Source organism: Tachysurus fulvidraco, chromosome 24, assembly GCF_022655615.1.
Source record: "Tachysurus fulvidraco isolate hzauxx_2018 chromosome 24, HZAU_PFXX_2.0, whole genome shotgun sequence".
NCBI classification, from domain to species: domain Eukaryota; kingdom Metazoa; phylum Chordata; class Actinopteri; order Siluriformes; family Bagridae; genus Tachysurus; species Tachysurus fulvidraco.
The window spans coordinates 4,180,635-4,197,069 of NC_062541.1; the positions used below are offsets into that span (position 1 = coordinate 4,180,635).

General features: G+C 36.4%; 1 protein-coding gene across 3 annotated transcripts; it reads left to right on the plus strand.

The window, feature by feature from the left end:
• Positions 1-5,370: 5,370 nt before the first annotated feature.
• LOC113652889 (class I histocompatibility antigen, Gogo-B*0103 alpha chain-like) lies at positions 5,371-12,321 on the plus strand. 3 transcript variants are annotated; one of them, XM_047807672.1, is made up of 6 exons: positions 5,507-6,056; positions 8,682-8,939; positions 10,323-10,604; positions 11,325-11,602; positions 11,701-11,889; positions 11,983-12,321. In XM_047807672.1, exons 2-5 carry the CDS (start codon positions 8,795-8,797, stop codon positions 11,704-11,706), a joined length of 711 nt encoding a protein of 236 aa, XP_047663628.1. In that variant the 5' UTR covers positions 5,507-6,056; positions 8,682-8,794; the 3' UTR covers positions 11,707-11,889; positions 11,983-12,321. The 3 variants fall into 3 exon arrangements, with proteins under 3 accessions (XP_047663625.1, XP_047663626.1, XP_047663628.1); XM_047807669.1 differs by having other exon boundaries at positions 5,371-6,056; positions 11,325-11,889; XM_047807670.1 differs by having other exon boundaries at positions 5,371-6,056; positions 11,325-12,321.
• The last annotated feature ends 4,114 nt before the right edge of the window (positions 12,322-16,435 follow it).

Genomic DNA, 16,435 nt, shown 5'->3' on the forward strand with positions numbered 1-16,435 from the left:
TGTTGTTGCAGGAATACTAAATAAACCAATACAATTTAAATGTTTAAATGAACATGTATAGTCACACCATTGTAGCAGTGTTGCATGCAGTAGGCTATAAGGTAAGTACCGATTGTTCATTCGAAGTTTACTCAAGTTTAAGAATGTAAGTAATAACTGACCTACTTACACTATGCATTATATTTTGAAAAAGTAGAAGATCTTAACATCAAAACCTTAAAATTTCTCTGGACTCAATGATGAATACAGGTCTGATCGTTGGAACGAACCAAAAAAAAAAACTAGAAAATCGCATTCATGACGATTTATGGTGATTTTATTTCCCGTTAGACCTTTGCCTACATTGACGCTGATGCAATAAAGAGGAGGGGGTCCCCTGTTCCAAGATGGCGTCTCTAGTTACGCATTTCTTCCAATGAACTGCAGTAGCCAAGGCGACATCTAGGTGTAGATATCAATGCTTACAACCCGGAGTGAACCTCGACATGGAATCAGTTCAGGCTCCCTCTGGTGGCCTTTTGTCGGAATGACATCACAGATTCAATAGCGTGTAATTGACCAAACCCTAGATCAGGGCTATTCAATTAGTTTTCATGGGGCCCAGTTTATGAAAATCATCTCAAATGAAGAGAGATATGGCTTGCAATATGAGTGATGACACAACGATAATATAGGAGCTCATATGTTGTATATTTACGCATTCTTCCTACATGTACAGTAACATGTTCGTGTTGTATTTCCAAACTGCATAATAACATTAATGCACTGTAAGAAGCCCAAGTATGATTTTTCTACATTACAATGGTATGGCTCTGATTTACCTGTTTGAATGTAGAGAAATCCTATTTCAAGTACAATTGTTTGGCAAAAACAAATAAGCATTCTTGTCTTTATTTGGCTGAAATAAGGAAGTATGAATGTGTAGAATTAGAGTGAACCGTGTGTGTGTGTGTGTGTGTGTGTGTGTCTGTGTGTCTGTGTGTCTGTGTGTCTGTGTGTGTGTGTCTACAGGGGTTCACACACTACAGAGAATATATGGATGTGAGCTCCATGATGATGGGACTGTTAGAGGTTATGAGCAGTTAGCTTATGATGGAGAAGATTTCATCAGTCTGGATCTGGAACATGTCACCTGGACTGCAGGCAAACCTCAGGCTCTTAACACCAAAAACAAACTGAATACTGCAGGAGCTGCTACTTTTGAAAAATCTGGAGAACACCTGTATTGAGTGGTTACAGAAGTATGTGATCTATGGCAGAGAGACTCTGGAGAGGAAAGGTAAAGTCTGTGATGTGCTCTGTTACATTAGCTGCAACTACTGCTCACACAAACACACACAACATCACTACAACACACACACAGCTATTGTGCACACTAATGACACTCCTTCACTACAACACACACTGATATTTACAAATATTTACAAAGTGATCATGTTTATTTTGTGTATATTTTTTTCCAGGACTCCAGACAACATAGTGAACTCTCTACATTTATACTTATACATTAACAGTCTAATTTAAAATGCCAAATTAATTTCTAATTCCAAGTTAAGATCTTAATTTGGAATTACATTTTTGAGATTTCTAAATTGCCTATTAAGCTGTCAGATTTTTATAAACATATATTACATTACTGGAAAACGCTATTTACCTATAATTACACACCGCACTGCACCACCTTGTGGAACAATAGAAGTATTACAATAAACAGAAAGGCCATTTTTGTAGTAGTAATAATAATATTAATAATAATAACAACAATAATAATCATAATAATAAATGATAATTATGATTATGATTATTGTTATTGTTATTGCTATCATTATTATTATTATTATTATTATTATTGTTATTATTATTATTATTATTATTATTATTATTATTATTATTATTATTATTATTATTATAATTAATTAAAAACAAATGAAATAATTTTAAACTCTCCTTAATTTCCTTCAAATATTAATTAATGTAAAAATAATCTAATCTAATGTTTTAGAATTATATTATGCTGCTGTTGTTGTTGTTGTTGTTGTTGTTGTTTTTCTTCTTCTTTGCTGTTTTGCCTGAGAGTCTGTGTAAGTATATGTGAACTGTGAGGTCAAGCCAAACCACGGACTGGACAAACAAACAGTGACCCGGACTCAGGAGCGGACTGGCCACCTGGAGCACCGGGACAGCAACGTACTGCCTCTTTGTCCATATCAAACAAAAAGGAGGAGCAGAGAGGGAGCGGAACAAAGGAACAAAGCCCTGCGTTTATATCCGGAATAGCTCTCAGTTAGCTCTCAGTTAGCTGTGTTCGCTATCAGTTAGCTGTCAGTTAGAATTAGCTCTCAGTTAGCTGTGTTCGCTCTCAGTTAGCTCTCAGAGTTAGCTCTCAGTTAGCTGTGTTCGCTCTCAGTTAGCTCTCAGAGTTAGCTCTCAGTTAGCTGTGTTCGCTCTCAGTTAGCTCTCAGTCAGAGTTAGCTCTCAGTTAGCTGTGTTCGCTCTCAGTTAGCTCTCAGGGTTAGCTCTCAGTTAGCTGTGTTCGCTCTCAGTTAGCTCTCAGTTAGAGTTAGCTCTCAGTTAGCTGTGTTCGCTCTTTGTTAGCTGTGTTCACTCTCAGTTAGCTCTGAATTAGCTCTCAGTTAGAGTTAGCTCTCAGTTAGCTCTCAGCTAGAGTTACCTCTCAGTTAGAGTTACCTCTCAGTTAGTTGTGTTCGCTCTCAGTTAGCTCTCAGTTAGCTGTGTTCGCTCTCAGTTAGCGGTGTTAGCTCTCAGAGTTAGCTCTCAGTTAGCTGTGTTTGCTCTCAGTTAGAGTTAGCTCTCAGTTAGCTGTGTTCACTCTCAGTTAGCTCTCAGTTAGGGTTACCTCTCAGTTAGCTGTGTTCGCTCTCAGTTAGCTCTCAGTTAGCTGTGTTTGCTCTCAGTTAGAGTTACCTCTCAGTTAGCTGTGTTCGCTCTCAGCTCTCAGTTAGAGTTACCTCTCAGTTAGCTGTGTTCGCTCTCAGCTCTCAGTTAGAGTTACCTCTCAGTTAGCTGTGTTCACTCTCAGTTAGCTCTCAGTTAGAGTTACCTCTCAGTTAGCTGTGTTCACTCTCAGTTAGCTCTCAGTTAGAGTTAGCTCTCAGTTAGCTGTGTTCACTCTCATTTAGCTCTCAGTTAGAGTTACCTCTCAGTTAGCTGTGTTCACTCTCAGTTAGCTCTCAGTTAGAGTTAGCTCTCAGTTAGAGTTAGCTCTCAGTTAGCTGTGTTCACTCTCAGTTAGCTCTCAGTTAGAGTTACCTCTCAGTTAGCTGTGTTCACTCTCAGTTAGCTCTCAGTTAGAGTTAGCTCTCAGTTAGAGTTACCTCTCAGTTAGCTGTGTTCACTCTCAGTTAGCTCTCAGTTAGAGTTAGCTCTCAGTTAGCTGTGTTCACTCTCAGTTAGCTGTGTTCACTCTCAGTTAGCTCTCAGTTAGAGTTAGCTCTCAGTTAGCTGTGTTCACTCTCAGTTAGCTCTCAGTTAGAGTTACCTTTCAGCTGTGTTCACTCTCAGTTAGCTAGCTCTCAGTTAGCTGTGTTCACTCTCAGTTAGCTCTCAGTTAGAGTTAGCTCTCAGTTAGCTGTGTTCACTCTCAGTTAGCTCTCAGTTAGAGTTACCTCTCAGTTAGCTGTGTTCACTCTCAGTTAGCTCTCAGTTAGAGTTACCTCTCAGCTGTGTTCGCTCTCAGTTAGCTCTCAGTTAGCTGTGTTCACTCTCAGTTAGCTCTCAGTTAGAGTTACCTTTCAGCTGTGTTCACTCTCAGTTAGCTAGCTCTCAGTTAGCTGTGTTCACTCTCAGTTAGCTCTCAGTTAGAGTTACCTCTCAGTTAGCTGTGTTCACTCTCAGTTAGCTCTCAGTTAGAGTTACCTCTCAGTTAGCTGTGTTCACTCTCAGTTAGCTCTCAGTTAGAGTTACCTCTCAGTTAGCTGTGTTCACTCTCAGTTAGCTCTCAGTTAGAGTTACCTCTCAGCTGTGTTCACTCTCAGTTAGCTCTCAGTTAGAGTTACCTCTCAGCTGTGTTCGCTCTCAGTTAGCTCTCAGTTAGCTGTGTTAGTACTCAGTTAGAGTTAGCGCTTAATTAGCTGTGTTAGCGCCCTGTCCAGGGATCAAACCCGGCAATGAGAGCACGGTTGTATATTGTATTATATATATATAGTTGTATATTATATTATATTTATATTATATTTTATTAAATTATATATTATTAGGCAAATAATAATGTATTATTTATTTTTATATTTTGTAATCTATAAATTTCCTCTGAGATGAACACATAACTAATAATATTATCCTATTAAATTAGCAGTTCCGGTGGATTACATGAACAAGGTGGCTTTTGGTTTAAGATTCTTCAACGTTCTATAAATGTGTAATTTCCGTATTGGCCACTAGACGGCTTGAAAGAATAACCTGCTGTTCGGACTATTGTAATATTTTCTTCTGAAATTGCTTTTGTTAGTCGCCCAGAATAATTGCGTTTGCCAAAGTGTCATAAATGTAAATATGTGTTTTATATTTTGTAGAAATATATATTTGTGTATTAATATTTTATTAAGGGTAGATGAAGGTAACAATTAAAATACCCTTAGAAAATGTAAAATCTTATACTTTTCCTATGCTTTTGTAAATCTGCTCTGAGGCAATGTCTTTTGTTAAAGTGCTATAAAAATAAAATGAATTGAAATTATTAATAAAAGAATACTTATGCAGTACAGTGTTGGTACACCTTCTTTGCTAAAATATAATGGCAGACATATTGGGCATCACATCTCACACAAATAGTGTACATCAGTCATATAAATAATGGTTTATATAGTGTTTATATAATGTATTGTATTTGAGCTTTATCCTTGCCTTGAGGTTTTGCAGGAAAGAAATTTTCAGTTAAGTCAAGTCCTTTAAACATCTTGTAAAATCCTTGCAATGAAACTGAAATGCTAGCTCACTCGTGTAAAATTACTTTTAAAATCCAAAATCTGATTTACTGATATAATTATTAACTGATACCCATCAAAATTTGTCTCATTTTTGTTGTTCTAATCAGATCCACTCTTCTTCACCTACAAGAGTATTAGTGAGATCAGGTTCCAGTTTATCTCAGAGGTGTTCAGTGGGGTTGAGTCAGAGTCAGGGCTCAGTGCAGGACACATGAGTTCTTCCACTCCAACCTTCACCTCCACACCGTCTTCATGGAGCTGTGTACAGTGTTTGAGCCTCTTAGTTCCTTATTTATTTATTAAGTGCTTTCTGAGTGACTATCGGCTGAAAAGATGAAGTTGCCGAATGCCGACGCTGACGCGCCATGAGGCGTGCACATTTTCATACAGACTAGCCTAAATAATTAGAGAATATTACCAAATCGAGTGAGCGAGTTTTATTTTATTATTCATATTAAAAAACTAATAACCTGTATATTACTCCCCATAAGTATCTCCCATCAAAATTCTCTGGCGCCACCCCTGTGCTCTTGTATGTAAATGACCACATCCGGTCTCGGAATCTAAAAAACGGGCCTTTTTTCGTATCTGTTTTCTGCTGATTTTATTTTTTTGTTATTCGAAATTTAAAATGAGAATCAAACCATTTCTAAAATTTTACTCATCCGTTTTTGACCATGAAAAAGAAAAACGCGTTGTATTTTAATTGTAATTTTTGTATTTTAAAACGAAAATCAAATAGCCACTCTTTTTTGTTTTTTAATACCCGTTTCTAAATGGAAAGTCGTATGGCAGTGAACAAAAAGTGTGTATTTATGTTTTGTCTTTTTGCAATTAAAAAAAAAAAATATCCGAAACTGCCGTAAATCCTTTCGACATACTTTAGACAGGACGTAAAACGCGTTTTAGTTTTGTGACGGTGGAACTCGGCGCGGCGGAAGTGGCTACTAGAGCATGAGTTTTATCTTGAATAGTTTTTGTTTTATTTCGAAATTGACACAAAAAGTTATGAGTGGAACTGTTTATAGTCTGCATTGTAAAATGGAGGACAGCAGCGTTTTATTTTATGTTTTGCTTTTTTTCACATTTTTGTTCAACTTTCTTCAGCAGGTAAGTTAAGAAATAAAAGTTATTAAATAATTAAAGTTATGTTCTGTAAATTTTGTTCAGCAGTGACAGCAGACTGGGTCTCATTTTACAATTCAGTGAAATAATGAAGTTTGATATTAAACCGAAATGTTTTTATCTGTCTTTACATGAAATTACAAAAACACAGCGGTAACGTTAACAAATGTGCAATGATAATAATATTAATAATAACATTAACAAATGTTCAAGATGAAACAGTTCAGTGTATTATTGAAATTACTTTCCAGTATGGTTTTTTTTTGTTTTTTGTTTTTTTTTTACTTTCCAGTATGGTTAGAGAGCCATCACAGCCCCGTGTGACGTCACTGAATATGTGTCACGTGTCCCAGCAACTTTAGCGCAGCAGCGGCAAACACAACATAAACAATGGCAGATGTTGCTTTACTGTTAATGCTCATGGCTTTGTGAACATACATTAGCATCCAAACGCGGCAAATAAAACGTGTACGTGCAGCTCCGTGTAATCTGTATATAAGGGTCTACATCAAATTTAAGTCAATAAAAGTGGGTCTCTTTAACTTTTGAGGAAATGGGCGATTTAATGAAATTAAAATGTGATTTTTTTTTATGGACAATGTATCCATGTTCGGAATCTGTTGTAACCAAAGAACAATATAGATTTCAGAGCATCACTAATAAATTTATTATTACATTTATTGTGAAATAAAGTGCAATCAGGAATAACTAAATTTGGTAGTGTACATGTACAGTTCAAATTATATTTGTCTAGGAAGGCTTTGTAATCCAAAAGGATACCCTTGTCATCTATAATATCATAATAAAACAATTCCCTTTTCATACCAATCATACCTGAACAGTGATTTCCTATTGATTATAATGACGTCACCCTCCGCTTCCTCACTGTGGTTTGACCCACTGCCTGCTTTCCCACAGTTCATCCCACCTACTCTGTACCATAGATATATACACTAGATGTCGCCTTCTATACGGCAGTACATTGGAACGAATGCGTCAACTGAGCCGTCCTCTTGGCTCCTCTTAATGCGTTAGTGTCAATGTAGGCAAAGAAATAAAATCACCGTAAATCATCATGAATGCCATTTTCTAGTTTTTTTGGTCGTTCCAAAGGTCAGGCATGTATTTATCATTAAGTCCAGAGAAAATTTAAGGTTTTGATATTAGGATAATCTACTTTTTCACAATATAATGCATAGTGCTAGTAGGTGTAAGTTTATTACTTACATTCTTCCACTTGAGTAAACGTTAAATGAACAATCACTAATTACCTTATAGCCTACTGCATGCAACACTGCTACAATGGTGTGACTATACATGTTCAATTAAACATTTAAATTGTATTGGTTTATTAAATATGATACACAAAGCAATTTGCAGGTTTCCAAATCACAAATTTGAGAAGAACATAATGTGAAAGTTAGATAGTTGAGGTGCCAAAGACTGTTCAATCTTTTATTTATTCTTTTCCCGCAATATTTTTGCAACATTAAATAAGTCACATAAACCAAAAAACCCCCTCAAAGTTATGTCTTCATAAAGTTAGGTCTTCACCTTTAAGCATAAAAAGCATGGGTCAATTTTTAATGTCCTTATTAAGAGCTTCGGAATCCACAAACATTGTCGGTTTTCCTAACTGTCAAAAACTAATGGGTAACTAAAGGGATTAGCTGCGGTCATTAACCAAGGACTAAAACAAACCAACATAACCTGAAATATAATTTCCTAACATTCAATATCATAAAACACATTCTCACTTGTAAAAGTTAATCCCTTGGTGTCTGGTTTTTATATTTCTTTCATTTGAACATCCATATGCAGCATAGAAGTCCGGCATTGTCCATGCATTTGAGGTAAAGAAGCACCGTACAAAGATGGCGGCAGTTTTGACGCATTTTTAGGACCCCAAGGCGACATCTAGTGTATATATATATCTATGCTCTGCACACATGGGTCAGGTGTGTGGCTGTGGCTCAGTTAATTTTCAACTCCCTTAAGTAGGGGATTTTATTCACTTTAAATAAATCTATTCTCTTTAATGTAGTTGATGCAATACATTTTATATATATAAAATAATGGTCTAGTTAATTGATAAAATAAAGGTTGTCTATATATACACTGCTCAAAAAAAAATAAAGGGAACGCTTAAGCAACACATCCTAGATCTGAATGAATGAAAGTCTTATTAAAATACTTTGTTCTTTACATAGTTGGATGTGCTGACAACAAAATCACAAAAAAAAATCAACAAAAATCAAATTTATTAACCCATGGAGGTCTGGATTTGGAGTCACACTCAAAATTGAAGTGGAAAAACACACTACAGGCTGATGTCCTTAAAACAAGTCAAAATGAGGCTCAGTAGTGTGTGTGTGTGTGTGTGTGTGTGTGTGTGTGTGTGTGTGTGTGTGTGTGTGTGTGTGTGTGCCTTATTAGTTCACTAATTGCTGGTTAAATCTTTTAATAATATTGTATTATATAATATTGTATTATATAATAATATTGTATTATTGTATAATATTGTATAATAACATAATTTTGTAGAATTTATCCAAATGTATAGTTTTATATTACATAAGATATGCTAAAAAACTTTTTAATCCTTTACAGACACACACTCTCTGCAGTTCTTGTACACTGCTGTCACACCAGGAATAAATGTCACTGCTGTTGGTCTGCTGAATGGAGAACAGTTTGTGTACTATGACAGTAACATCAGGAAGATGATCCCAAAGACAGAGTGGCTACAGAAGATCAGTACTGATGATAAAAATGACTGGAACAGAGAAACCGAGCGTGTTAAGGATCATCAGTATCAACTCCAAGACATTGTGACTACAGTAACGAAAAGGTTGAATCAAGCTGAAGGTGAAACTCAGAGCTTTAATCACTAACAAACTGTGAAACTGTTGATGAATGGTTAATCTATGGGACAGGAGTTCTGAAAAATACACAACAGCATGTGAAATTGGTTGTCAATCAGTGTTGCTTCCTAAGTTGGCAGTTTGATTTCACAGTGTGATTTACTTGGAGTTACATTGTGTTGTTTAAGTGTTCCCGTTATTTTTTTGAGAAGTGTGTGTGTGTGTGTGTGTGTGTGTGTGTGTGTATATACTAGACATATGTAACAATAATGTTAAACATAATGACTAACACTGACCATGTTTTTACACTTTTGTCAAATTTATTCAGTTCAAATAATGAACTCTTACATTTACAGTTATTTTCACCTGATAACTCTCTCTGTGTGTGCCTTATTAGTTCACTAATTGCTGGTTAAATCTTTTAATAATATTGTATTATATAATAATATTGTATTATATAATATTGTATTATTGTATAATATTGTATAATAACATAATTTTGTAGAATTTATCCAAATGTATAGTTTTATGTTACATAAGATATGCTAAAAAAAAATGTAATCCTTTACAGACACACACTCTCTACAGTTCTTGTACACTGCTCGCACACCAGGAAAGCCAATGTTGACATTTGAAATCACCAAAACAAGCACACCCTTAACCCAAATGAGTCCCACCCCTGTATTGATAGCTCCGCCCACACATACATACGTAACTTGAGTTTCGGAGTTTCCCGAGTCAATAACTACTGAGCTAAACACTGTTACTACACAAAACGCGGTTGTAGCTGCCTCTCTACATTACTACGATAGAAAAGAGGTGTTATTTGTGTAGTAACAGCGTTTAGCTCAGGAGTTATTGACTCGGGAAACTCCAACCTGTGAATATGTGGCCAACTTCCCGCTCCTTCAGTTCTCTCCAGCGCTGGAAAGCTGATCCTATATTAACACGTCCTACTTCTTGCCTTATCGTAAGTCTTTCTTCGCTTTCTTTCTTTGGTTTTATCCTCCATGTCAATGTTAAAACCGCTTTCTGCTAATGTCACACATGCGCACTGAACACTCTCTCCGCCGCATATTGACAAGCCCCGCTCCTTTCTGCTCGTTGGCTACACGTTTGTTTTGATTTTTGTTTATTATTTGGCTCGACTCGGTTTTCTGAAACCCCGCCTTTAAAAGTCTCAGCAATATCCGTCAGAATCAGAATCAGCTTTGTCAATTCTGTTATATGTCCAGGACATGCAGAGGATTGAAATTGTGTTTCTTCCAGTCTTACGGTGCAGCAACAAGAAAAGTAAACAACAACAATATGCTTTAGTTTGGAAATTAAACAAATTTTATTTTACAAATCTCTCTCTCTCTCTCTGTGTGTGTGTGTGTGTATGCAGGTGATCATACACTCCAGTGGATGTTTGGCTGTGGGCTTGATAACGGCACCATTAGAGGATACAGTCAGTACCGTTATGATGGAGAAGATTTCATGAGTCTGGATCTGAACTGGAACCAGGAACATGGAACATGGATTGCAGCTAATGAGAAAGCTGAGCTCTTTATAAAGGAGTGGAATTATAAAGAACATGCTATAGACTGGATGAACTACCTGAAAACTGAATGTATTGATCGGTTAAAGAAGTTTGTGCCTCACGGCAGAGAGACTCTAGAGAGTAAAGGTAAAATGTGTGACCTGCCCTGTTACTGTAACTACAGCTGTTACTCACACATCTCAACACACACACATGTTACACACTCCAGTATACTCTTTCATCCTTCACAACACGCACAATGATTATATACACACACTTCACAACACACACAGAGTACACGCTCCAGCGATTGTAAACATACTTCACAACACACACACACACACACTTGATTAATAATGCATTCTTTTAGTATTAACACTCACTTTGATGGTAACATTGTCAGATTTATAATTTAATGCCCGCCTCACACTTTACGATTTTGGCCACAATTTGGTCGTCTGAGACAAATTTTGAAAATCCTGAAAGATTTCTAGAATCCTAGGGTAAAATCTGTCATGTTTGATTGCTGGTTTGACATGATTTTTCCTGTCTTTATCATCAAGGATTGTTAGAAACACAATTAACGGTACAGATTGTTTTCGTTTGCTGCTACCTGCCATTTTAGCAAGAGAATTCGGAACTGATCGTGTCATGGATTGATGACGTAAAACCTCGGACAAAACCTCGGTCTTCTTGTGTGCATTCGATTTTGACGCGTCTTGACTGTCTGACAGGATGACAACTGAGATCCTACAGTGTGACATGGGGATCATTTTTGTACAGCAACAATCGCGAAGGGTTTTGAAACATGGCACAGTGTGAGCCTTGCTTAAGAGTTTTAATATTTCTTCCTGTGTGTCTCTGCAGTTCATCCTAAGATGCCAGTGTGCCAGAAACGCTCGCCTTTTCCAGAGCTGGTGTGTGACGCTACAGGTGTCTTCCCCAAACCAGTGATGATCTCATGGAGGAAGGACGGAGAAGACGAAGTGGTGAATGAGGACGTGGAGCTCAGAATGTCTTTTATAAACCAGGATGGAAGCTTCCAGATGAGAAGCATTATGAAAGTCTCAGCTGAGGACCTGCAGAAACACGACTACACCTGTGTGATTCGGCACAGCAGCTTCGGGAAGGAGTTAATGCCGAATGTAAACAAAAAAAAACACTTTCCTATAAAAGTACAGATTTGCAGTGAAAAGTGATTTTACTGATGCAGCTGATAATAGAATCTGTGATTATTTAACAGATGTAGGATCATGTATAGGATCAGGTGGAGAACCAGATGGAGGGAATGTTGGTATCATTGTTCCTGCGGTCATCATTCTCCTTGTTCTCGTTGCTATTGTTGGAATGTTCATCTGGAAGAAGAAAAAATTCTGGTGCAGAAAATCCCCGTGAAGTTCAACGGAACGGAACTGAGATACATCCCTTAAACGTGTGTTAAAGTATATATTTTGATATTTATATTAAACTTAATATTTACAGTTAGTGGAATGTTATTTTCTGAAGACCATCATCTGTCTTTTAGACTCCACACAGTGGCGTTCCAGTCTAAACCAAAAAGGGAGCCTCCACACTGAAGAATGTTTTCCTTTCCAGGTAGATGAGACCACCTTGACTCGCCGTTACTGCCGCACATAGTTGAATAAACGGCCACAGTGCGGCATCTTCGTGTTAACAGGTCATTTCATGTGTTTTCTCTGATCCGATAGCTGAAGATCCTTTCACATTTTATGACAAATTTATTCAGAAAACCATGAAATTCCAAAAGGTTCACATAATATTTCTTGCCACTGTGTGTGTGTGTGTATATATGTATATGTGTATGTATGTGTGTGTATATATATAAATATATATATATATATATATATATATATATATATATATATATATATATATATATATATATATATATATGGGTGGTTGACATTACTTGTGATTTTAATGTAACATACTCACTAAAAAGTGTTTTTTCTTACAACAATCATATGTAAATAAAGCAAATTTTATGTTGTAATTTTACTTTTGGTTGAGTTTTACTTTTATGCAAAATGTCCTGCTGTGTGACTGTAACATGAATGAGACATGAAGTATAAACACAATTCATAAGAGCTTTGGCATCATTTTACAAATATTAACTTATTAAAAAAAAAAGGTTTTTACATACAAAAACAATATACAGGAATATTTACAACAAGCAAGATTTTGTAACATAAATGCCGTCCTGTGGCGTGACATCAATTTAAATGCAACTAAATGCCTTAAGTTAATTAGATTTTTATCATGATGTAGCTTTCAAAGCACTGCATAATTTAACTATCACAAAAGTAAACAGAGCAGTAAGACTTTCTCAATTTACGATGCGAGTGAGTGAGAAAAGAAGGTGCAACTAAGGAGTGGAACTGAAAAACAGTTGTGAAAAATAACTATGTTGAATTTCAATGATTTTTAGAAAAGGCTTCTTAAACTTTAACATATTTGATTTGCAGTTGAAATCAGTAATATCTGTATATTTTCTCTTTACTGTAGTGTGGTGTCACACCGCAGGACATTTTACATCTGTTGCTGTGAAAAAGGCTTAGAAAATAGCATAAAGAAGGGGAAATTCTATAAAACAGTAACAGTGACACCAACTTCAGGGTTTGAACATCATAAGTTCATATATTTTGTTTGAAAAATATTTTTGTTTGTCAAATAGAAGAAAAAAAAATACTGTTTCACCTCTATTTGTCAAGTGCCCATATATATGTCGCTTGAGAATGTTTGTTAACCCTTTAGAAATGTCTATAATTCTGCATAAATATGACCAAAACATAATTAGATTTCCACAGAAGTCCCTAATGAAGACAAAATAAACCCAGTCAAACAGATCAGACAAATATATTATATTTAGAAAAATGTTCCAATATTATATATCTGTTAGAGGCAAAAGTATGTGAACCTTAAGGTTTAGTACTTAATTTCAAGGTCAAATTAGAGTCCAACTGATTTCAGTCCTTGAGTGTCCTATTTTAATTAAAGAACAGAGATATATCAAAGTGTGATGTTCATGCTGTGTGTTTGTGGAAGAGGACGATCATTGCAAAAACAATGGAGATTTCTGAGGACTTCAGAAAATGAGTTATCATTGCTCATCAGTCTGGAAAAATCCTCTCCTAAGAGTTTGGACACATAGTCATATAGATTCTATAAAAATGAGGAAATTTATGACCATTGGTACATTCCCAGAAGTGGTGAACCAACAAAGCTCACTCCAAAAGCAAGACAGCAAGCAGTCTTTTACTCTTTTACTGCTTATGTTAATGTTCATGATGAGTCTGCCATCAGATGAACACTGAACAAACTATGTTTGCAAGGCAGAGTTGCAAGGAGAAAGCCACTACTCTCCAAAAAGAACATTGCTGCCCATGATGTTTACTAAAGTTCATATGGACAAGCCAGAGGACTATTGGAAAAATAATTTGTGGAGGAATGATACCAAAAATAACTTTTTTTTATTTCTTTTTATTATTTATTGGGAAGCATTATTTTTAGAGAAAGGAAAATACTGAATTCCAGCATAAAAACCAGCATAAAAACGGCAATCTGATGATGTTTTGGGTCATATTTACGTAGAAATATAGGAATTTCTAAAGGTTTCTCAAACTTTCAAGTAGGCTTTTTTTTTTCTGTAGGCATTTTTGGACGTTGCATGTTCTTGCTATTTTCCTAATATATTATTTTTGTCTTCTCTACATCTCCATTCCTCCTCCTCACTGCACTAATCTCTATCTCACTGCTCTTTCCTTCTGTGTCTTTTCATCTTCATTACTCTCTTTTTTTTATTTGACCATTTAATGTAAAACTTCTCCTATCTAGCACTCCTCTGGAAGATGCTGCAACCCTCGTGAGCTGTGGAATTTCAGAGTATTGCACCTTGGAGGTTGTTGGCAGGCTTCTGGGAGGTAAGGTCCACGGTTTTCTGGCTCGTGTTGGAAAAGTACGGGGACAGACACCAAAGGTGGACAAGCAGGAGAAGAATCAGCTGAATCAGAATCAGCTTTGTCAATTCTGTTATATGTCCAGGACATGCAGAGGATTGAAATTGTGTTTCTCTCAGTCTTACGGTGCAGCAACAAGAAAAGTACAACAACTTGAAAAAACAACAACAACAACATGCTTTAGTTTGGAAATTAAACAAATTTTATTTTACAAATCTCTCTCTTTTTCCCTCTCTCTCTCCCTCTCTCCCTCTCTCCCTCTCTCTCTCCCTCTCTCTCTCTCTCTCTCTCTCTCTCTCTCTCTCTCTCTGTATGCAGGTGATCACATACTCCAGTGGATGTTTGGCTGTGGGCTTGATAACGGCACCATTAGAGGATACAGTCAGTACCGTTATGATGGAGAAGATTTCATGAGTCTGGATCTGAACTGGAACCAGGAACATGGAACATGGATTGCAGCTAATGAGAAAGCTGAGCTCTTTATAAAGGAGTGGAATTATAAAGAACATGCTATAGACTGGATGAACTACCTGAAAACTGAATGTATTGATCGGTTAAAGAAGTTTGTGCCTCACGGCAGAGAGACTCTAGAGAGTAAAGGTAAAATGTGTGACCTGCCCTGTTACTGTAACTACAGCTGTTACTCACACATCTCAACACACACACATGGTACACACTCCAGTATACTCTTTCATCCTTCACAACACACACAATGATTATATACACACACTTCACAACACACTCTATTCTATGGGGTTCTCCAGTGGCACAGCATCCAGTTCAATAACTTTTGAAAAGAGGCACACACCACTCCAAAACAAGTTGCTAAATATTTATTTGACCCTAAAGAACATACTACAAGTCTTTAATGTGCTATTATTTACTGTAGATGTTCAATTTCCATCATCAATCTATTCTATGGGGTTCTCCAGTGGCAGAGCATCCAGTTCAATAACTTTTGAAAAGAGGCACACACCACTCCAAAACAAGTTGCTAAATATTTATTTGACCCTAAAGAACATACTTCAAGTCTTTAATGTGCTATTATTTACTCTAGATGTTCAATTTCCATCATCACTCTATTCTATGGGGTTCTCCAGTGGCAGAGCATCCAGTTCAATAACTTTTGAAAAGAGGCACGCACCACTCCAAAACAAGTTGCTAAATATTTGTTTGACCCTAAAGAACATACTACAAGTCTTTAATGTGCTATTATTTACTGTAGATGTTCATTTTCCATCATCACTCTATTCTATGGGGTTCTCCAGTGGCAGAGCATCCAGTTCAATAACTTTTGAAAAGAGGCACACACCACTCCAAAACAAGTTGCTAAATATTTATTTGACCCTAAAGAACATACTACAAGTCTTTAATGTGCTATAATTTACTCTAGATGTTCAATTTCCATCATCACTCTATTCTATGGGGTTCTCAAGTTGCAGAGCATCCAGTTCAATAACTTTTGAAAAGAGGCACACACCACTCCAAAACAAGTTGCTAAATATTTATTTGACCCTAAAGAACATACTACAAGTCTTTAATATGCTATTATTTAATCTAGATGTTATGTGCTATTATTTACTGTAGATGTTCAATTCCCATCATCACTGCATTCTATGGGGTTCTCCAGTGGGAGAGCATCCAGTTCAATAACTTTTGAAAAGAGGCACACACCACTCCAAAACAAGTTGCTAAATATTTATTTGACCCTAAAGAACATACTACAAGTCTTTAATGTGTTATTATTTACTCTAGATGTTCAATTTCCATCATCACTCTATTCAATGGGGTTCTCCAGTGGCACAGCATCCAGTTCAATAACTTTTGAAAAGAGGCACACACCACTCCAAAACAAGTTGCTAAATATTTATTTGACCCTAAGGAACATACTACAAGTCTTTAATGTGCTATTATTTACTCTAGATGTTATGTGCTATTATTTACTGTAGATGTTCAATTCCCATCATCACTCTATTCTATGGGGTTCTCCAGTGGCAGAGC